This window comes from Martes martes, assembly GCF_963455335.1.
Source record: "Martes martes genome assembly, chromosome: 3".
Lineage (NCBI taxonomy): Eukaryota > Metazoa > Chordata > Mammalia > Carnivora > Mustelidae > Martes > Martes martes.
In genome coordinates this window covers 178,300,465-178,322,488 of record NC_137890.1, presented here as the reverse complement: position 1 = coordinate 178,322,488, position 22,024 = coordinate 178,300,465, and the positions used below count along the sequence as shown (strand labels likewise).

Genomic DNA, 22,024 nt, shown 5'->3' with positions numbered 1-22,024 from the left:
TCTTGGGAATATACATAAACTATTTTATCAGAATTGTTAACTGAAAAAGTTTATCTCCTATCTCAACCCAAAGTAGGCATTGAATTCCAGCTGTGTGACCTTGGATAAGTTCTTTGTCTTCTCTGAACTTCACTGTCCACCTTTCTAACATGGTCTAATAACACCCACCTCAGAGAGTTGTGAGGAGAAATATTTGCTGTAGGAGAAACACCTATAGATCCTGGTAAATCCTAGCCGCTCAGTTAAGTGGAACTTCAAGTGAACAAATCTTGTGAGTACCCTGCGTGTCCTCTTCCGTGCCCTCAGCAGCAGTGGACACGGTTGATAACGCTCTCCTGTGTGGAATATTTTCGGCTTCTGTTGACACAACAGCTCCTCCACCTCACTGGCCCGCCCTCCTTAGGCTTTTGCATCTGGCCTCTAGATTAGGGGAGTGCTCCTAGCTTGGTTTTGGGCTCTCTTTTCTCTCTATAACTCTTGCCAATGTGAACACTTCCAGTTTCAACCTTTAAGTAATATCATGACATTAGGGGTGCCTGCGTGGCTCAGTCAGTTAAGTGTCCAGCTCTTGGTTTCGTCTCAGGTCATGATCTCAGGGTCGTGAGACAGAGCCCCACATGGGGAGCAGGGAGGATGCTGGGGATTCTCTCTCTCTCCCTTGGCCTCTCCCCTTCCCCCTTCAAAATAAATAAATAAATAAAATCTTTAAAAAAATATCATGACTTTAAATTCATCGCTCTCTACTTTATGCCTCTAGCCTCCTGAATCCATACTTACGTATCCAACTGTCTACTTGCTTGCCAGCTTCAGTATTGAACAGGCATCTCTAACATTTCTAAATCAGCACTCTTGATTCCTTAGTCCTAAGCTTCTCTTTACCTAGTGTTTCTTATTATTTTAAATGACACCTCTACTCCCCCAGCTATTCAAGTTCAAGACCTGGGAGTCATCTTTAATTCTTCTCTTTCTTCGTTTTCCACATCCTATAACATCAGCACGTCCTGCGAACCCTGCGAACCCACTCACTTTTCTCTGCAGCTGTCCAGCCTTCATTATCTTTTACCTTTTACCTGGACTCTTGCTTCCATGCTTGACCTTTCTCATTCACTTACCCCACAGCAGAGGGAGCTTTCTATAAAGGAAAGCAGAGGCGTGGAGATTACAAATACGAAATAAGTGAAAAACATCACAACAGCAAAAAAGACTTCATTTTATTAATTTTTAACTTGCATGTCTTATTTTCCCATGATCATTATTCTACAAAAAGAAGTCTCCAAAATGGACAAATTTATGTTCAGAAGCACAGTCAAGTTAATTGTCGTAGGTATATAATACCACTGCCTTAGAATAGGGGTCAGTTAATATTTTTCCTTTCTTTTTGTAATGTGTGCTTCTTAAGGTCAAGGCTTTTATTATTTTCATCACCCCAAAGGGACTTAATGTTGAGGCTTTTGCTTTTACTTTAAAAAAGATCTTTGAAATTTTTTAGCATGTGGAATTTGCTGGACAACTTAAAATGCTTAGCTATTTATAGCAACTTCTTTGTGGAGGGTTTGAAAACCCTGTTAAAGTGCCCTAAGATACTTAGATCAATATGATGTTTTTGGCCCAGTTACACGCACAGATTGATGTTTACTATAAAAGAACACATGGAGACAGTTTGGATCAGATTATGATGCATGGAGACAGCAGTAACATCAAGTTTGAGTTCATTCTGAGTCCAAGTCCATTCGGGCTGTGATAACAGAACACTGCAGACTAGGTGGCTTGTGAATGACAGAAGTTTCTTTCTCACCACTCTAGGGGCTGAGAAGCCCAAGATCATGGTACCAGGTGGTGAGGACCTGCTTCCTGATTCATAGGCAGCACCTTGCTCTGTGCCCACTTCCTCTGGTACAGGGAGCAAGGGAGCTACCTGGAGTTTCCTTTGAGGCACTCATCCCCTTCATTAGAATTCCCCCTTATGATCAAAATATCTCCCAAAGGTGCCACCTCTTAATACCATCATTTTGGGAGTTAGGATTTCAACATATGAATTTGGGGGAATATAAACATTCACATTATAGTGAATGTTATAAATGAAAAATGGTGATAAATTAGTGAATACAACCAATAACAGTACTGATTTATTGCACATCTGTCATGGGTTGTCAGTGTATAAAGTATCATAAAAAATAAATACCAGGTAAGTAAGCATGAAGACATATAATCTTTGTTTTAAAAACATAATACCAGGGGTAGAGAGAGAATGAAATGAAGGGAGCCTGACAAATTTATAGTGTGAAAGTGGGCAGAGGAGGAAAAAACGAATTTCATGGATTTCCAGCGTAGAACTGTTTTTAATCTTTATGAAAGATGTGTTATTTTAGAGATTATGATTAAAGACAGATTTTAAAGATTTATGGTGCAAATCTGATTCAGTAGTTTTGAGTATGTTTTCCTTTTTTCTCAGTAGAGGGCGTGATCCCCCTATGGTTTTCAATCAGTTTTCAAATGTCCTCTCAAAGACATACTGTTCAGTATTCTTTGCTAAAACCATAGCCCTCCAGATGTTGTTATGGAATTATTTTATTAATTTATTTTTATTTATTTTCTTAAATAATCATAAATAACCATAAACAATCTTAAAGTATCCATGCACTTCATTTTTACTTTGGTCCCTCCTTTGTTCTGACTGGAACAGTTAAAAGGCAAAGACTTTGTTTGGCCTCCTTGGAGGAGACATTCTTCTGAAAGAATATATGAATATGTATAAGAAATGCAATCTATATCACGACCAGTATCTAAAGTGTTGTCTAAGATATTTTCGTGATCTGTGTCTGGTCTTGAGTTTAAAGGGAGATGCGTGTCTACTTGGGACTAAATTTCTTGGCTAAGCCCCTTGTAAACTGTGAAGGCTGTTTCAGTGAACTCGAGAAGATTGCATTTGTAGACATTAAGACTGAGTGAACAACTCATTTCTCAGGTGTACAGTTTCTCACATAGATTTCTACAGGTTCTCTCCATACTTGGAACTGGTACAGGTGTTTTAGAAGGAGTTTTGCTGCCTAATAAACACCACCATATCCAATATGGTGGATGTAGGATTGTCTATTTTTAATCCCCATATGTACTATTGCTTTCTTTGAAATGTCTGCTTTTACTGATATGTGAAATTTACCATTAAATAATGATTTGGCAGTGACTGGTTTATCCTCCCCCCCACCCCCACAGTATAAGAAGTATCGCTCTTCTCATGCACACACCAATAACTTTGCAAAGTCCGTGGTCAACCTTGTGGATTCTGTAAGTATCCCAGTTTTCTTGAACCTACTTTTCCAAGATGGGATGGTTTATATTTCTTTGTTTGCTTTTTACTTTAGTTCTTTCTTGGGCAAAAGTAAAAACACCATCCTTAAGCTCATCTGGCTAAGAAATTATAGAGTGTTCTGCTTCACGAAAAATAATATTAACAGAGTTTTGGGGATGGTTGGGTCATTCTCGGTATCCCAAAGGTGCATTAGTTTTGCTTCTAAGTGATGTCTAGACCTCTTTGTCACCTAGAAGGTGACAAAGGACAAAAACACTAGAGAAAATTAACTGCTAAAAAGAGCGTAAATTACACTTGATCTAGAGACTTTGTTAATGATGACCAATTGAGCTTATTGTCTTAAGTATATTATAAGAGAGCTAATTGATTCAAGTGGAGTATGTTTTTTTTAAGAACTGAGATTTATTTTCTTAGTAGCGCAGGCTTCAGATTTTATGTCTAGAGGACAAGTGAGCGCAGTCCCCCAAATAAAATTAATTTGAAAGAGTAAGTTCTATATCTCCTTACAAAGACTTCTAGCTCTATAAATTGTTCATACTGATTTTTTTTCTGTCTCATTTTTAAGCTACAGAGAATAATGGTTAAGATTTTCTTCCTGTTTCCTGATTTAGGTAGAATTACGTAGATGTGAACATTATTTGTTGTGTTCCAATGAATAGTTCAGTTTGGCTGGTCCTAGATTAAATACAGCACACTACTTTGTTTTCTAATGTAAAGTGCTATTTTGTTCAGTTAAGTCTATTTTTATCTGATATTTATGGTATGTTCCCTCTTAACTGGGAAAAAAAACTACTTTTTATGAATTGCCAACTTTCTAAATGATACTTATTTCCTCCAAAGAACTGCCTTCGAAATAGTCCCCAAACCTTTCATCATGGAAATACTCACAACATGTCATACCTGTAGGCACAGTTGAGTAAAGGTGTAATACAGGCGGATGGGCAGAGTGTACCACATCGAGTTGGAACTGAAATTCTGAAAGCCAGTTTACACCTGGTTTATTAATCTTCTGTAATTTCAGCTCTTGTCAGAGGAGACTATAAGTGAATATGGAAAAGAGAAGTTGCCAAAGCTGTTGACTTGGTAACATCTCTATGTTGATCATTCTACCATGATTGAATAGAACCACTTCTTGCAAAGTGGAATTTTTATTTTGGGTTGTCATGCAAGGTTCTGAAGCTGGCCAACTAAATTTTAAGAGACATTACATTTAACTAGCTTGTTGTAAAATCATTATAGCCTCAGGTTGATTTAGGCATGATGATATTCCTTTTCTTCAGGGTATTCAAAGATCACCCATTATTTTCTTAATTAGCTTGAAAATAGGACAAAATGACAGCAGTCTTTGAAATTGCTTAATTGTGTGAATTGTTTAGTTACTGGGCCAAAAGTCAAGAAAGAGAACAGAAAAACACAGTTTAAATATTGGGAGTAAGGCCACTGGTGAGGGGGAAGTGGGTGATACGAATCTGCTTTTCCCTCTTTTGGCCCAGATCTAGGATTCCCTCCCAGTGTTCTTTACGTGTCATGGTAGAGGGCCTCCAAGGACAAGCCAGCCATGTTCCTGGGCACTGGTGCAAGGATTTGGTGATCTGTTTCAATCCTGCAGGACTGACTGGTGGTACTGCACTTACTCAGAGCCAATAGGTCAGGCTCAAGCCACTCTTTGGGAGTGATTTTACTGTACCCTGCTTGGAATTTATGTCCAGACTGTAGAATCTTGACATTCCTCCTGTCCATCCCCCAGTGAGATGCCTGGCCAATAAATGTGCTGATTTGGGATTAAAATAGTCTTGTAGGAGAGGCTGAATTGTGTGATTGTTTTTTCTTTCTTTATTTTTGTTCTTGGAAATGAAAAAGTTAAGAACATTCTTCATGATGAGCTAATTGTGGCCTCATGTTCTCCTCTCACCTCCCTCCTGTCCTTCCACTGATTCTGAATCACTGATTGTGCATGTTTGACCCAGTGTTTTCCTCCTACACCTGTCCTGTATACCCTCAGATTTACAAGGAGCAGCTCAATACCAGGGTTGTCCTGGTAGCAGTAGAGACCTGGACTGAGAAGGATCATATTGAGATCACCACCAACCCAGTGCAGATGCTCCATGAGTTCTCCAAATACCGGCAGCGTATGAAACAGCACGCCGATGCCGTGCACCTCATCTCGTATGTACCCGCAGTCTTTAGGTTGACATTGATCCTTATCCCCTCACTGTATCTGTTAAGTTATACGTCAGTGTATGGATCTTGAATTGATTCCTCTCTCTGGTTATATAAGTAGCAGCGAGGTAAGTTGTCTGGTGCCGGCATGGTGGTTCCATGGTCATAAGACTTACTTTCGCAGCACGTTCTGACTTTAACACTTTCCATCCTCCAGGTCACCTCATGATTCAAGGTGGCTGCTGGTGCCCCAGCCTTTATTACAGCCACCAGGAATACAGGCAGGGAGGAGTGCAAAAGAGCTCTCTTTCCAGCTGAGTCAGATCTTTTAAAGCAGATTTCCTGAAAGCATGTACATATCCATTTCACCAACGAATCATTTGCTAGCTCGTAGTCACAGGCCACAAAGAGCTGCAAGAGAGGCCAGGAAATACAGTCTTTTGAAGTGAACCATTGAATAAAATTGAGATTTTATCAGTGAGGAAAAGGATGACCATACTGTCTTTCGATATATTAGGTGGTTTCCTTCTCCATTTATGGCAAAGCTACTTTCAGGCAGTCGTCCAGTGTTCTGTCCTGGAATCAGACCCACCAGATTCTTCCTTTCTTGCCTCTCACCTTAGCTCTTTACTTCCTTGTCTTTCCGTCGACAATCAGCAATGTATAATGATTTAGAAATCTATCGTAATTTATAATAATCAGCCAGTGCTTAGTAGGTGCTCAATTAATGTTTGCTCAACTGAGATTTCTTCACATAACATAAATTTAAAGGTATTTATGACAACATAAATCTAAAGGTATTTAAAATATAATTTTCAATTTCTTGAGGGAGAATGGCTTTGGGGTGTTCAGTGTAGAAGAGTGAGTAGGCGCGTCTTGGGAGGGTGTATATGATGGTCATTACATTGGTTTCCTGAGAGCACTTCTTTTTTTTCTTTAGGCGTATGACATTCCATTATAAGAGAAGCAGTCTGAGTTACTTTGGAGGTGTCTGTTCTCGCACAAGGGGAGTTGGTGTGAATGAGGTAAATTTGATCAATTTTCTTAAAGTAGAGCTTTATCTTTGCGTCTGACCTCTTTCTTCCCTGTGGCCTAGTTTCCATCCCTCTTAGGCTTGTTTAAAATGGCAATGACATAAGAATAAGGTATGAGTGATTTATATTAGTAATTGGAACCCAAAGTGGTCTTCAGTGTTAGAAGAGAGGTGTTGCTTCATTTCATAATTATGGCTTTTCATGTTTATCAGGCAATTGCATGCCAAAGATTGGTCCAGATATTTTTTTCACCTCTGTGGATAAATTTTTATAAACTTACTATTCCTTTCCTGATAATTTTAAGCTATAATGCTCTCCTACATATGTTAGATTTAACTCATTTAAATCAAAGAGTTTATGATTATGTTTAATCAGTATCTTTGTTTTCTCTCTATGTAAATTTTCCATCTTTATGCCTTCTACCTATCCCTCTGTAGAATTCATTGAAACAAATATTTCCTTAGTCTCTTTGTTTGGATTCTAGTACCTTCATTTATATCAAGGAAATCCTTACACCAGTTGGCAACAGCACCCAAAAAGCCAAACCAACTGTATCTAAACCCTGATCAATGCCAGAATGTATTATACCAGCTAATCCCAAAAGCCATCATTCAGTCGAGACCTTTCTTGGCATACTTGTAGTAAGTTGAGTTTATTCTTGGTTTGGTATGAGTTGAATCAGGGCATAGCCTTTTATGGCTTATATTTTATGTTTCCATGTGAGAGCATCAAGTTCTGAGAGATGTCACGTAGGAAGAGAGGCTTTCTGCTTCTTGGGCCCAGTTGCAAGGAAGAAGTGATGAGGAGCATATGCCATCTTTTTGATGCTGTGAGGCTCTACTTAGGGAACTGAGATGATATGTGGTGATGATTAAGAAATAATAACTAGCTTTGTGCACTCTCTCAAATGTCTCCCACACACTTTCAACTCTGAAAAACAGTATGGTCTTCCAATGGCAGTGGCACAAGTATTATCGCAGAGCCTGGCTCAAAACCTTGGAATCCAATGGGAACCTTCTAGCAGAAAGCCAAGTATGTACATTGACCTTCTTACTCACTTTCATGTGCCATTCTGTCTGTATAGTGCATGTCCAGTCAATAATAAATAAATAATTTTCATTCCTAAGTCATTAGAGCTTAATTGTAGTGTACCTCCTTCCTCTTCAAAAAGGTGATCAAATGAGCAACTGCAGGTAATTCTCAATCTGTTTGGGTTGTAGATATTCCCCTTCGAAATTCATAAAATCGTACTCACTTTCTCAGAACAGGAGCAGCTCTTTCTCACATTGCAGAGTGTTGGGGTTTAAGGGAGAGGGTGAACCGTCACCCTTTGTGTTCTAAGCAGTGGAGTGTAGACACTAGGTGTCAAAAAAGTTCCATTGGGAGTCAATATTAATGCAGCTGGATCAGGAAATAGCTTAGGTCTAGTGTCAAAGAGGAACTCCAACTCTAATTAAACTTTCCCACCTACCTACCTCGGAACTCACCCACATGGTCCCATCAGGAAGGTTCAAGAAGAAGGCTCCTGTATGGGCAGCCCTGCTTTGAGGGCCCTTTAAGCCTGGAAACAGGTGGTAGAGGATAACCCTCTCATGGGCAGGTCATGCCAAGGAGAAATCCAGACAGGGCCGCAGATCCCATCCAGTGGGGAAATGCAGCCATTGAGTGCTGGTGGCACTCTCTTCATTAATCAGAGGAGAGGAAGATGGAAAGACAGGGCTGAGCTTCCAGTGGCAAAGTATCCAAAGCCCGCAACAGTTTTAGGAATCCATGAAAAATTTCAGTTTCTTTTAAAATAAGAATAAAATCCAACCTGGATTATATTCCTCTTTAGACCAGCAAAGTAGTAAAATACAATTTCTAATACATTTCTTGTGGCATGAGGCAAAGGTGCCTAGGACCCAAAAAAGTCATAATGGGATGCCATGGAAGGAAGGACCAAGGTATTCCCTCAAATTATTCTCTTAAGTGGAAGTCTGCTCCCCTCTGTGAAAATACCAGATGCTAAAAGTAAAGGTCTCCCTGCCCACCTCAGCTCCCCAAGGAAGAAAAGGACGAAAACCTACTGTAACATTATCCTACATTTATTTTATACCTTTTTGATGACTATCAAATAATTATCATTAATGCATAGTGTTACGGAAATTTGAAACAAAATACGTATCTGGGGCTTCTCGATTCCCTTTATGGGTATATTAAGTCATCATGTGATGTGTATATTAAGTCTGGTGGCATTTAGCAAATATCCACAAACTTTCATGTATTAGAATCTTGCTCAGAATATTTGCTTTCCAAGGAATCACATAGTACACATTAAAGGAGTCAGCTGGGGTAGATGGCCTTAAAATCAGAAGAGAGTAGGGCCAGGTTTATGACCTTGTTTGGGAACCCTGGAGCCTGGAAGAGGCCAGCGCTGTGGTCAGCTGGGAGATGTTATGGAGTTGGGTGAGGGGATGGGGTGAGAAGTAGGGGTTCAGGACCAATGCCTGGAGTAGGTCCTTCCTAAAATGTTTCATTCCTTTGTGACTTGTTTGTTTAGGTGGATAGTTCTTTAGTTCTGAACTTTGACTTTTAAAAAAATCTATCTGGAAGCCTTTCTTTGAAAATATCTTTGTCTATGATCAAAAAGAGAATAGGAAAAAAAAAATAAAAGAACAGCCCATTGCAGTATCAGTATGTCAGTCTCTGGCATCTCGGTTGAGTTCGCGATTGTTGTTTAGTTTCAATGACAATTTACACTTATATTTTAGAACGCTCTCTTTTCCTAAACCTTTGAGCATAGTGTTCTGCGAGTCTCTGGCCAAACCTCGCTTTGAATCTAGCAAGTGAATTCTCTCCTGTAACTTCCAGTGTGCTCTGTTGGGGGAGGTTTCAGGAATGATTCACGACATGTGTGCAATAGAGCTTGACCGCTCACAGAGTGCGTGCTGGAGCTCATCTTGTGTGAGCCCTCGAACCACTCTGGGTGATAGGCAGAGAGGCTGTTCTCCATTTTCAAGGTGGAAACACTAAAACCCAAGAAATACTAGGTCACTTGCCTGCCGGACTTGCCTATCAGGGAGACCTTGAACTAGAATTCAGGTAGACCTTGGTCTAGAACTCAGGCTTTTCATTTCCAGACCAGGCTACTTTTCATTAAACATTAGAACTAGGAACTCAGTTGAGTTTTCTGAGTTACAAAAATGAAGAGAGTGACAGTTTTATATCTTGCCAGCTGTTGTCTTAGGAAATAACCTATACTTCTGGAAAGGATGTAAAGAAATATTGATTGAATGGAAATAGATTTTGTTTGGTGAGATTTCACGTTCTGTATCTACATGACATGGAATTGGTAATAAGGACTTATCTCAAAAGTGGAAATGCAAATTAAAGATGTGACTTTTTCTGTTTTTCTTTTCTTCTGTTGCTTTTTATTATTTCATTGGACTAGAATGTGACTGCACAGAATCCTGGGGTGGCTGCATCATGGAGGAAACAGGGTAAATTTTCACTATACATGCATTTGATTTATGCCTTTCACTGACATTGCCACATGTAAGTGCTACACAGTCTCTCGGGTACTGGTCTTTTAGGCTCAGCACTCAGTATAAGTTCAATCATTAATTATCTGACATTTGAAAGGACTGATTCACCTTATATTTTAATTTTTTATTTAAAGTTGTTGATAACAGTAAAGTATAATAACAACTTCTATTTCTATTAGCCTTTAGAAGAAGCCCATTATTAAATGCTTCTAAGTTTAGTAGAGGCATTGATTTTTTTTAGTGCACTTAGAATACAAGCTCGTTGTCTGCCTGAAGCAGTCGTGAAAATCAATTTCTTCATCAATTTATATTTTAAGGAATGCACAAATAGACATATTTGGTGTAGTAGAAATGGTACTATACTGCTTATATAATCGAGAGAGCTTTTTTCTTATTGAGACAGAATTATTGTGTCTAAAATAGGTATCATCTATTGATAGACATTTGAACATTTTCGCATCTATCTCCTCTCTTCTTGTGAGGATACTTTGAGAACTAGAGTCACGCCCGGGAGGGGCTGGGAGCCAGGGCCTGGAAACATTGCCCCCTCCTCCCTGAATCCTGGCTCCTGCCCCCGTGGGAGCCACTAATCCAAGGCTCCCAAGCTAGAACCCACTCCTACTAAATGGAAGACATTGTCTCACCCGTGTCTGTCCTGCTTCTTCTGCCCATGCCAGAGATCTGCTCAATATATTGCCTATTTCTGGTCCTCCTCCTCTCCTGAGTAATCAGGAGATTACTAGGAGGCCCTGACCTACTTGTACAGAGTCCCTTCTTTACGTTCCCACCAGGAGTCGGGCTCATGGGGAAAAGAGGAGTGTGAAAATGAGGATTTGCAGAGATAGTGAACAATTCTGCCTGCTGCTTTAGAACATATGTTTCTAGAAATGCAGTTTAAACCTGAAGCTGTTAACTTTCATGCTCCCCTTACTGTTCTGCCATAGTTTAGTAAAATTATGGCTTAAACAGCATTTTTGAGGACTACTATAGGAAGGTAATACCATTTATAATGTTGCTTCTATAAGGAGGCACTTTCTGTCTTCTAAACTCCTAATTTCTAAATGAATTTTCAGACTGGCCACTCAGAGGATAGGAAAAAAAAAAAAAAACTAAAGTTAATATATATATTTTCTTGAGTACACATTTCTACATAGTCCCTTTAAGAGATCACTGTCAACAATGGCAACATTTTTTCCTACTTGCATATACTACCCTCATGCATCAGGATACAAAAAACTTTTGGATTGCATCCTAAAATCAGTGGCCTGTTACTCTCAAATCAAGTACTATGAAAAATATGCCTGAAGAATCAGTGTGTATGACTCAGCTTAGCCTTGATCATGTGTATAATATCTCCCTATATACTGATGTAGAGATAGTAATTGGATTAATTAAATCACAAAAAGGCTCATATCATATTCCTAAGTCATGAATATATTTGAAGTTGTGCCCCAAAAGCTAGAACCTAATTCTAATTCAGAAGGAGCTTACCCTCATTCTGTTTTTACCAAGTGTATGTGTGCTAAAAGCATGTATACATATATATGTGTATATATATATATTCATGTATGTATATGTATGTGTGTGTATATATAGTATAATACTTTAGGATTTCCTTGTTTGCCTCATTGGTGTTGCTGCAGTCTGCATTATGTAATCTTTACTAGATTGTCACAATTCCTTCCTCCAAAGTAAAATCTAATAGGTTCCTTTGCATCTTTTATTCAGGACAGAGGCAAAAAAAGGTGCTTGCTTTACTGAGAGAGAGCAAATAAAAATGACCACACTTTAAAATATAGCCTAGGTGGCGAAGTTTTGTGATAAGTTTTCCAAAACTCTTCTAAGCCCAGGCATAGAAGGGCTTGGCTGCTGAGGAGCCTATAACCTGGCTCCCAATCTGTGGTTTTCTTTGACTATCTATTTTTACAAATTCTACCACACATACTTATTTGGCAATTTGAACATAAATGAACCTGTGCGGAATCGTCTAGATCCAGAGTTGCTCTAATTTACGGGTTCTAATTTTCTTCTCTGGTGACTGCTTTCGGTAAATTATTTACATAATTGATTATTTTCTCAGGGTGTCCCATTCCCGAAAGTTCTCAAAGTGCAGCATTTTGGAATATAGAGACTTTTTACAGAGAGGAGGTGGAGCCTGTCTTTTCAACAGGCCAACAAAGGTTAGTAACTCAGAAGTGTAATTATTTCTTTAATTTTTTTTTTTTACTTCTAGGAAATTTGTTTAATGTACATAACATTTATGAAAGCAGTATAGCCTTAGAAATCATATACACCTCAGATCTGCTCACAATCATCAGTCACAAATCTCTTATGGGAAAAAACTGAAAAGCCATGTTTGCATTTTACTCAGTGGGAAATGTTGAAAAGTAGCTCATGCCTTAATAAAACGAGATGCAAATATCTTTTTATATATCTTTACATATTTTTTTTACAGTGGAACACTGAAAAATGCCAGATACTTGTCTTGGAAAACAGGTCTTTTGGGGGAGGAGGGGATTTGTCAGTCTGATTAGTATTTAGTCATAAAAGCCATTATCATATGAAATCTGATCCTGTGTAAATGAGTGACAAAACCACAGTTTTGCTGCTGTGAGTCACTGATTTTTCAGTGCTAGTTGTACCCCTCCTACTTCGTCTTCCAAAGAAACAAACACACTTCAATCAAAATATCTTTGAAATTTACATGTTAGGATTTTCAACCTGCCCCTTAGAGATTGTGGGTTAGATTAACATATATCGCTTTAACCTGTTTCTCTGATGAAAATTCCATTTTCCATTGACATTCTCTCAAAGAATACAACTAGTTCCTTGGCTTTTTTCCTTTTCTTTTTGAGTGGTCTATCTTCCTATCTAGGATATCTAGATATTAGATATTAGATATTAAATATAGATATAGATATAGGAAATACCCACAGAAGCTGGCCAAACTATGGGTCTCATAAATACATATGCATATTTATTATTTATTATATACTCTCTTTATGTGGGAAGGTCCATGGTATCAACTGTCATTTCATCAAAATTCATATATGCATTGTCACAATCCTTATCCATTAATTCCTTAATTCAAAAAGCTCTGAAAATTGGAAGTCTTTTTTATGAGTTTGCAGAAAACACATTAGGCAGTAAAACTTCCCTTGGACTGAAAACCGTTATTACCCTCATAGTGTAAATATTCGTAAGTATTGCTGCAGAAATATAAATGTTTGTGATTATAGGGTATGCACCAGGCCCCTCAGGGCTATTACATAGAACATGCATCATACTTTTCTACAATCTAGCAAAGCCAGAATTTTCAAACTCACTGGCTACAAAGCTTTTGCATAAGGCACCGTGGACCTCCAGCAACATATTTGGAAATGAATTGTTCAACAGGAAAAAAAGCAGGATTGCTGCTAATTAGCAGATGGTATAGAAATTCTAACATTGCACATTTCATGTGTCTTTTGAAAATACTACTTCGTAAGTCAAATATTGTCCCTTTGCTATACAAAATGTGTAACGCTTTATAAATTGAGAGAGTGGTGAAATCATGTTAACCTTAAGGAAAAAAAATCACTGACTAATGTGGGTAAATGACAGAATGATTTACTCCTATCCTCATAATTAAGTGATACTTCTGTAGTCAGGGGATGTTAGTTGGATGCCTGAGGTCTGTATAAAATCTCAGTGAGTCTGCAGAAAAAGAAACAGGAATTGTAAAGTGACCTTGCAACCATTCAATTCAGCTGTCTGCCTTTCATGGCATTGACCCTCAGAACAGAAACCTTAAAACTTCCAAGTGTTCAAATGGGGGAAAGGAGTAGTAATGAATTGATGGGAGCTGCTGGCATTAATGAGTTGAAGTGTACAGGACTCATCTCACCTGCCTAGTGTCTCACCAGCCAATTAGAAGTATCGTGCCTGAGAGCACAACAGTGAGTCCTAAGGTTTCTAGTGTGTGTGTAGAAGGATCCATCATTAGATTTCTGAAACTGCCTGCAAGTAGAAAGAAAACTATTCAGGTAACTTGAAAACTAGATAAAAATAACGATACATCTTCAATTTTAAAAGTTAGTAAATATGGATTTTTTTTTAAGCTACGTGGTAGAATGATTTTTTTAAAAGCCCCTGTGTATTCCAGTGGAATAATTTGTATGTATGTATCAAAGAACTGACCTTTTTTTTCTAAGTGCTTTTAGTCAATGAATGTGTGCATGTGTGGTTTCCATGTTATTTTCCACATTATCTGCATGCCTCTTTTCTGTGCTGTGGGATCCTTCCCACCTGCTATGTTTTCCACCCGGCTTGTGATCAAGGCCTGCTGCTGGTTGGAAGAAGGCTCCCAGGCTCCTAAGAGCGAGATCTAACAGTTGGGTCCAGCAAGGCCTGAAGGGAGTGCTAGCCGTGTTCCAGTCCGAGCTTCCCATTTCCATTTTCTCCTGCCTGCTGATAAAATACCACAGAGATTAGGACTGTTGATTTCACTTATTGCACTTTCCTATGGAGGAGTCTCACCCAAGTACCCTGGAAAACTTTCTTGCTTTGAGTATGAGTGTTTCCTTCCTGGAAGTGGAAGGAGAATCGGGTCTGTCTTTCTTAAATGGTCTCGGTGGAAGGCAGCCCTTCCTTGGGGTTTCTGGAGGAGGAGTCTCTCTTGCCCTCTCATATTCCTGTCTTTGAGCATTTGGGTTAGAATGTGCTGTTCCAGTCTTCATGCAAGTGTAATGGGCATGCAGAGGGAGATCTTGCCCCAGCTGACGGAAAAAAGGAATGTTTCTCGTCAACGCTCAGCTGCCTCCACAATTGGCTGCAATATAGTTTGTCTGGCAAGCAAGTTCATAGCACTAGTGGAGTGCATTATTCTAGAAATTTGACTCCTCCGGTGTTCCAGGAATGATTGAGAGATTTCTATACCTCCGTGAATATGTCTGCACATTTATTTAATATACTTTAGACAGGACAGATTTCTTTTCAATGAGAATGATGGGCATGGATTTCCAGCAGCACCTCTTCTACACTTATTTGCATTTCCTTGATTGTATTCATTACATTTGGCTGTGACTGAAACGTTTTATCTGTTTGACAATTTTTATGTTTTCTCAGCTGCCTGGAGATAAGTCAGTAAATTAGGTATCTGTGAGTCTTAGCATCGCATCTTAGCTCCATTAGCAAATGTAATAAATGATCTATTCCTTTTGATAGCTCATTTCCATTAATAAGTAATTCTAATGGTAGAGGTCATCTCTGGAGCCCACCTCCAGAGAATCCTCCAAGAAATATTACCCATATGGTTATTCCAAGTGTTATTAATAAGTGAACAGTGTTACCACACAGACATCATTTGTAAGATGCCGTTAACAACAGATCACAGAAAAATTTCACATGATTACAGGACCATGTATGTAGCCCTATTTGCGTGTTGATTTTCTGTGATAAATTAAAATGTTTTTCCTTTCTCTTCCTAATCTCTTTTAGCTATTTGAGCCCACAGAATGTGGAAATGGATATGTGGAGGCTGGAGAGGAATGTGACTGCGGTTTACACGTGGTAGGTATAAGAGATCTTTCCCGCCTTTAATGCAGCTCCTCCCCAGAGCAAGCAGGAATAGCGAGAAGTCTACAGGGTCCTTCTCCGTGGTCTTACTGTCTTTCTTTCTCATCTCTCTCATCAATGCTTAATCCCAGCTCAGACATGTTAGAATTCATCATGTCCTTATGACCTACTTTGAAAAAAAAAACCTAATGGGCTCTTCTAATCAAATCTCCTACCTCTTAAAAATTCATAGTTCATATTCATCCCATTCAAATATTATCAAATCACGAAATAGTCTTTCTGTGGTGTGTATTATTTTTGTCTTATGAAATTAGATAGAGTTTGGGAGCCCCTGCCTGGCTCAGTCAGTAGAGCACACGACTCGTGATTTTGGGATTATGAGTCCAAGCCCCATGTTGGGTGTAAAAATTACTTAAAAATAAAATATTTTTTAAAAGAGTCTTAAGAGTGTATTGGAGCTAACTGAAGGTGAGGTGCCTGCTAAGAAATAAGCTCACTTTTTGGTAGAGAAGCCCTTTCACAGGAGATCATACTTGGCTGAAAAATATGGCAGGAAGGAATATTATCATTGTTTAAAGTGATGACTTCCTGAAATATTTGCTTGTTATTGTTTAAGTCTCCTCATGTGGATTAGACGTACATCCCATGTGGCGAGTGGGATGAAAGACCAGCCTGTAAGCTTTCTCACTTACTCACGTGAATGTTCCCTCTAGGAATGCTATGGATTGTGCTGTAAGAAGTGCTCTCTCTCCAACGGGGCCCACTGCAGCGATGGGCCGTGCTGTAACAGTACCTCATGTCTCGTGAGTCCCCCGACACTTCCGCCTTGTTGGCTGAATCTCTCACATGTACACAGAGCATTTGTAGAGCTTGCCAAACATTTGTTGATTGGCCTGTGCTTTCGCAATTTTGTGGAAATCAGTAAAGCTACCTAAATTCTGTGGGTCAAACCCTTTACCTTTACCAGGATGCTCTATCAACTATCCTATCCTTCAGCGCCCCCTTAAGAAAATATACGTAAACTCCTTCCAAAATAAACATTGAGAGTTGTCCTGCTAAGGTAGATAAAAACCACCTTAAATGATTGAATAAATGGTTGAATAGAAGAGGGACAATTCCTGTGGTCTTTTTAATAATATGACCTACTTATAACATTTTTCTTTAAATTTACTGCTATGTATATGTACATTTATTTTGGGCCTAATTTACTTTGGACCATGAACCTCAAACCTAGTGCTCACATTTTTTATGCTTGATTTTTTAAATCCCCTATAAAGGCAAGAAAGCTACATAAAGAACCATGAGAGACTATGGACTCTGAAAAACAACCTGAGGGTTTTGAAGGGGCGGGGTGGGAGGGTGGGGGAACAAGGTGGTGGGTATTAGGGAGGGCACAGATTGCATGGAGCACTGGGTGTGGTGAAAAAACAATGAATACTGTTATGCTGAAAATAAATAAAAAATTTAATAAAAAAAAAAAAGAAGTAACCTATGCGTATATATACAGCTTATGTGTGTATGGACATAGTTCGCTTTCATCGGTAGAACCTTCAGTCAATTCTTGAGAAGTTGTTTTTTAAATCTTCCTTTTTCTCATTTACAAAACCTCTAGTATTCCTTATAACCATAAAGTTACATTATTTTATCCTTATAACCGTAAAGTTACATTATTTTATTATTTTATTCTGTACCAAGAGGTATTAGGCATTATGGTATTTTAAGAAATTCTAGATTAGTTGCCTTATGCTTCCCCCCTCCCCAGATTATAAATTATAACATTATAACATTATAAATTATAACATCAGTGATCTCTTTCCTTCATCTTTCACCCATTCCCTCAGTGTGACTGGTGTCACTGAAAGAAGTTCATATGAATTCTCTGAAATTTGCTTGTATGTATTTAGCTAAAGCACAATTAAGATCCAAGCTAATAGGTACATTTAGTGAAGGTTGGGTGTGTCTATCAAGCTTCAGAGAGATCTTAAATGTTTATATTTTAGTGATTTGCTCTTTTGTTTTAAACCATACTGCTCTATCTTCTTTACAGAATTGCTGTTACCTTGTTTTCCAAAAGTAATACTCTGAGGCCATGGGTTTTAAAATCTGAACATTGAATGCCTCAGTTAATGACTCATATTTACTACAGAGAATGGTATCTGGGTCTTGACTCTATTCTGCAACCATCTTGCTAATTCATAAAAAGAGTGCGGTAATGGCTTTGGGATAGTATCTGAATTATTGGTGAATATAGCAATGCTAGGTATTTGAAATACTGATTAACAGTAGCTCCTAATATTGAATCTTGATGTGCAGTTTCAGCCACGAGGGTATGAATGTCGGGATGCTGTCAACGGCTGTGATATTACTGAATATTGTACTGGAGACTCTGGCCAGGTATGACAAACTTGAGTTTTTAAATAATACATTTTACTTGCAAATATTGTACACATTGGAAAGCTTTCAATTGGGCTACATGTGTGAATATGATTATTTGGTTTCTTTGTTTTTTGTTTTGTTTTACTTTATTTTCTAGTAATTTCTAGATCTCCAATATGCCTTTATTTTAGGAATATTTATTGTGTTTCCTGGACCTAGATCTCTTTTTTCTTCCAAATTTCCCCTTCATAATTAGTTTCCTTTATATGGTTTCTACCCAATGAATTGATTTTTCTTTCTGTCCCCACATCTAAAATAGCATATTCACACGGATGAAGAATTAATGTACTGTTTTCAAACATTTTTAAGCCACCAAACCCTTTCTTTTAAGAAAAAAATTGGTTGGATGCCCACTGTAGAAAGCAGAGAACAAGGAATACTGCTCTGATTGAAGAAGGGACCGGGAGCAGGTGTCCACCTCTCTTGGTTCTGTCACCAACTCTCCCCCACTGGCAAGGTCCTAGCATCATGACCCCTATTACTATAACATAATTAACGTTGTCTACTAGCATTCCTTCTTTATATAATTTTTATGTTTTAGAAATTTAAATCACATTATTTTTGAGTCTTCATTTTTCATTCAAATGGACATTTGCTGAGCACCTGCTGTGTGCCAGGCAAGCACTGCTGTAAATGTTGGGATATGGAAGGGAACGAGATAGTCAAGTCCTTGCACTTGCGGAGCTTACGTTCTGCTGGGTGGAGAAGTAAGTTAACAAAAACATCTGGTGGTGCTAAGTGTAACGTAAGGTGGTGTGGGATGTGGGGTGGGGGGCTTTAGGTGGGGTGCGCAGGTGTATTTTCCTGGAGGAGTTGGTATTTAAATAGAAAGGCACAGAAGGAGGATCTAGTCCGAAAACAGCAAGTAAGGAAGCTTGGCTTCTTCAAGAAATGGAATGAGAGCAGGAATTACTGAAGAGTAGTGGGGAAGAAATCAAGAGGAAGTCAGGAATCAGGGCAGTTAGGGAATAGGTAAGAATTTTGAATTTCGTTCTACTTTTATTTTTTTTGACTTCAAAAACATGTTCCTGTACCATTCCACAGTTTTTATAAATACGCTTTTTACAATTACATGAGTCTGTCATGTGGATTCATTAGTTGACTTGGGACTTGTTATTCATTGGGGGATTTTTAGGTTGTTGCGGTTTTTCATTATTATAATTAATATGGCAGTGAACATCTTTATGCATCTTTAAGAGTATTTCTTGTTCAGGGTTTTCTCCTTAGGGTAAATGACCCAGAAATGGAGTTGTCTTTTGCCAGGTATTACGGTTTCCAAGGGACTCCCCATAAATAGAATACGGTTGGAGGTCAAAATACCATCTTTCATTTTGAATATGGCCAAGTGGAAAGCTGTAACTTGGTGTGAGAGCTCGGTGAGCCTCTTTATAGATCCTAGATTCAGGCTGTAGGAACAGCTTATTGACAAAAGTAGGTCTTGAATGACTTCTCCTTGCAGGGACGGGCTCTTGTCTTATATGTCTTGGAGGAGCAGCGAGGATAGTATGATTTATGTGCATAGGCAAGAGAAGAATGGCGGAAGTGAGCCAAAGGGCCCGTAATTCTTCCCAGGTTTGTCAGTCATTCAGTCACTCTACCTGGCTCAGGCGGAAGGGAGTGTGGGAGCAAAGTAGCTGGAAGGAGGCGGAGTTCCCTGGAGGGAGGCGGAGTTCCCTTCACTGGGAAGGAGCAAGAGGAGGGGGAGACAAAGGTTTCTAACTAAGCTTTTTGAATGTTCTTGATGTATATTTTCCGAGATTCAATTCAAAGGGACACTTTTAAGGATGTGATACAGTGAAATATGCTCACGCTATTCTGTATTGATTTTTATGCATATCTGTTTCTTCTATTTAGATATGTAAATAGGTTTCTTTGCGTTTTCCTAGAATATAGTAAAAGTGTTAGAATTGTGGGTTCTGTGTTTTGTGCCAAGTTTTATGTTTTGTGACAATCCTGGTGTGCTGTTTCACTGAGTTATATTTTTAGTTTTGTAGAATACTACTATTCTTATACCCATCATATATGGTTTTCGTTCCGTGTGTTCAGCTATTTTCGAAGTACAGTTTTTTCATTTCAGCCTTTAATTCCTGAATTGCCATAGAACTTACTGGAAGTGAGGTTTTTTATAATGAGGGCTCTATGTTCAACTTAATAGTCTACTATCTAAATTTTTAAAAACTTTTTTTTTAAGATCTTATTTATTAGAGAGAGAGAGAGAGAGAGAGAGTGGGAGTAATAGCAAGAGCGAGCAGGCACGGAGAGGGAAAGGAACAAGCAGACTCCACACTGAGCGTGAGCCCAAAGTGGGGCTCGATCTCAGGGCCCTGAGGTCATGACCTGAGCTGAAATCGAGAGTTGGATGCTTAATCGACTGAACCACCCAGACGCCCCAAATGTTTCTTTCGCTTCATGTATATCAGGTGAAAATGGAGCTGTTAAATTAATGTCTCAGTGGTATATTAGAATAACATGTTCTTTTAGCAGTAATTTCCTTATATGACCAGAATGTGCCTGAAATAGATAATTGGAGTAGAGGGAGTTAAGATCCCCCAGAATTCTTCTGCTTTGTAATAGACAGTGAGCCTTGAATTTAATTGATCCTAATTATGATTAGGAAGAAGGGGATCTCAGAGACTATCTGCATCTTTGAGAATCGGCATCATTGGCAACACTATGGCTTTTTGCCTTGTATCTCATGTCTTTGCTTAATTTTGATATTAGCCTTTACTGAGGCCTCTGAGCTACTTTTTAAATTCACAGTTTATCACAGAATAAACAGTACTTGTGCAACTGAGAGAAATCCTTGGCAAATGATACTGGATGATATAATAAAGGTATTTTTGAAAGATGTGGGAAATGTGTCTTTGCTGCGCTATATGGGTGACATAACACAATTAAAAATAAGCACATTTAAATGCTACTGCACTGTTGAAGCTGCCTCCCGTGAACTTTCCTGCACAGCCTGAAACCGGGGGCTGGAATGGCATTTAGAGACTGAACCAAGAGCTCTACTCACAGGCAGAATAAAGCACACAAATTTATGGTTCTTCTGTTTTAAATGTCCCCAGAGAATGTAAGACATTCCATAATTTCCCATGTTAAATATTTCAGTGATAAGCAACTTGCTTTTATTAGCCTATACAAAAAATAAATTGATCAGAAATCTTGCATGTAGCTACAACAGTTTATAATTGGGGCTTTTTTAAATTAATAAAGAGTTCTACAAATGATTTTTTTATTGAAACATCACAAAAGCCAACTGTGATAAATTCATTTTAGACCCCGATATACCTATTCCAGTAGCAACATTTCTTTTGGATTTTTGTTCAGTGTGATTATATTGGTCTTGGAGTAAGTGAATAATTACTGTTAGTTGATTAATAAGATACTAATTGCATTTGGAGTGGATTTGGTTGGATGAAGGAGGCCACAAGGATCTGTGTTTCTGTGCTGTTGGCCCAGTAGGCCAGGTTTTGGTGCTGATAATTATGTCTTTGAATAGTCACCATCAGATTGATTGAAAAGCTGTAGTCAATGAAAGCTTATATGAAAGTCTTAAGAAAGATGTAGAACCAAAGCATTTTATCTTAAAGTGTTCCTTTGTGAGTTAGTGCTTCTTAGCAATTACAAATTCTAAATTAGTTCTATGACCTTTCTGTAGTGAACCTGATAAACAGTTTGATATGTGCAGAACAGAGTAACTTTTTTAAAGAAGATTTTATTTATTTATTTAAGAGAGCACAAGTTGCGGGGAGGGCCAAAGGGAAAGGGAGAAGTAGACTCCCCGCTGTGCAGGGAGCCTGATGCAGGGCTCGATCTCAGGACCTCGAGATCATGACCTGAGCCAAAGGCAGGCAATTAACCAACTAAGCCACCCAGGCGCTCCAGAACAGAGGACCTTAATTGTATCTGTGTGGGTCATTCATTTATTTATCCAGTTAGCCAACAGTAAATGAGCACCTACTCCATAGCCATTGAGCCCAGTTTTGTTCTAGACGCGATGG

At 38.6% G+C, this 22,024-nt stretch overlaps 1 protein-coding gene across 2 annotated transcripts in view; it reads left to right on the top strand.

The window, feature by feature from the left end:
• ADAM23 (ADAM metallopeptidase domain 23) overlaps nt 1-22,024 on the top strand; it is a gene marked incomplete at both ends in the record, with an annotated part of 169,260 nt that overhangs the window by 117,107 nt on the left and 30,129 nt on the right. For both annotated transcript variants that reach the window (XM_080797859.1, XM_080797860.1), the window contains 9 exons: nt 3,214-3,285; nt 5,313-5,476; nt 6,411-6,495; nt 7,446-7,536; nt 9,935-9,983; nt 12,109-12,208; nt 15,507-15,578; nt 16,298-16,387; nt 17,898-17,978. In XM_080797859.1, coding sequence (XP_080653985.1) covers nt 3,214-3,285; nt 5,313-5,476; nt 6,411-6,495; nt 7,446-7,536; nt 9,935-9,983; nt 12,109-12,208; nt 15,507-15,578; nt 16,298-16,387; nt 17,898-17,978 — 804 coding nt within the window. The remainder of the gene's footprint in view (nt 1-3,213; nt 3,286-5,312; nt 5,477-6,410; nt 6,496-7,445; nt 7,537-9,934; nt 9,984-12,108; nt 12,209-15,506; nt 15,579-16,297; nt 16,388-17,897; nt 17,979-22,024) is intronic.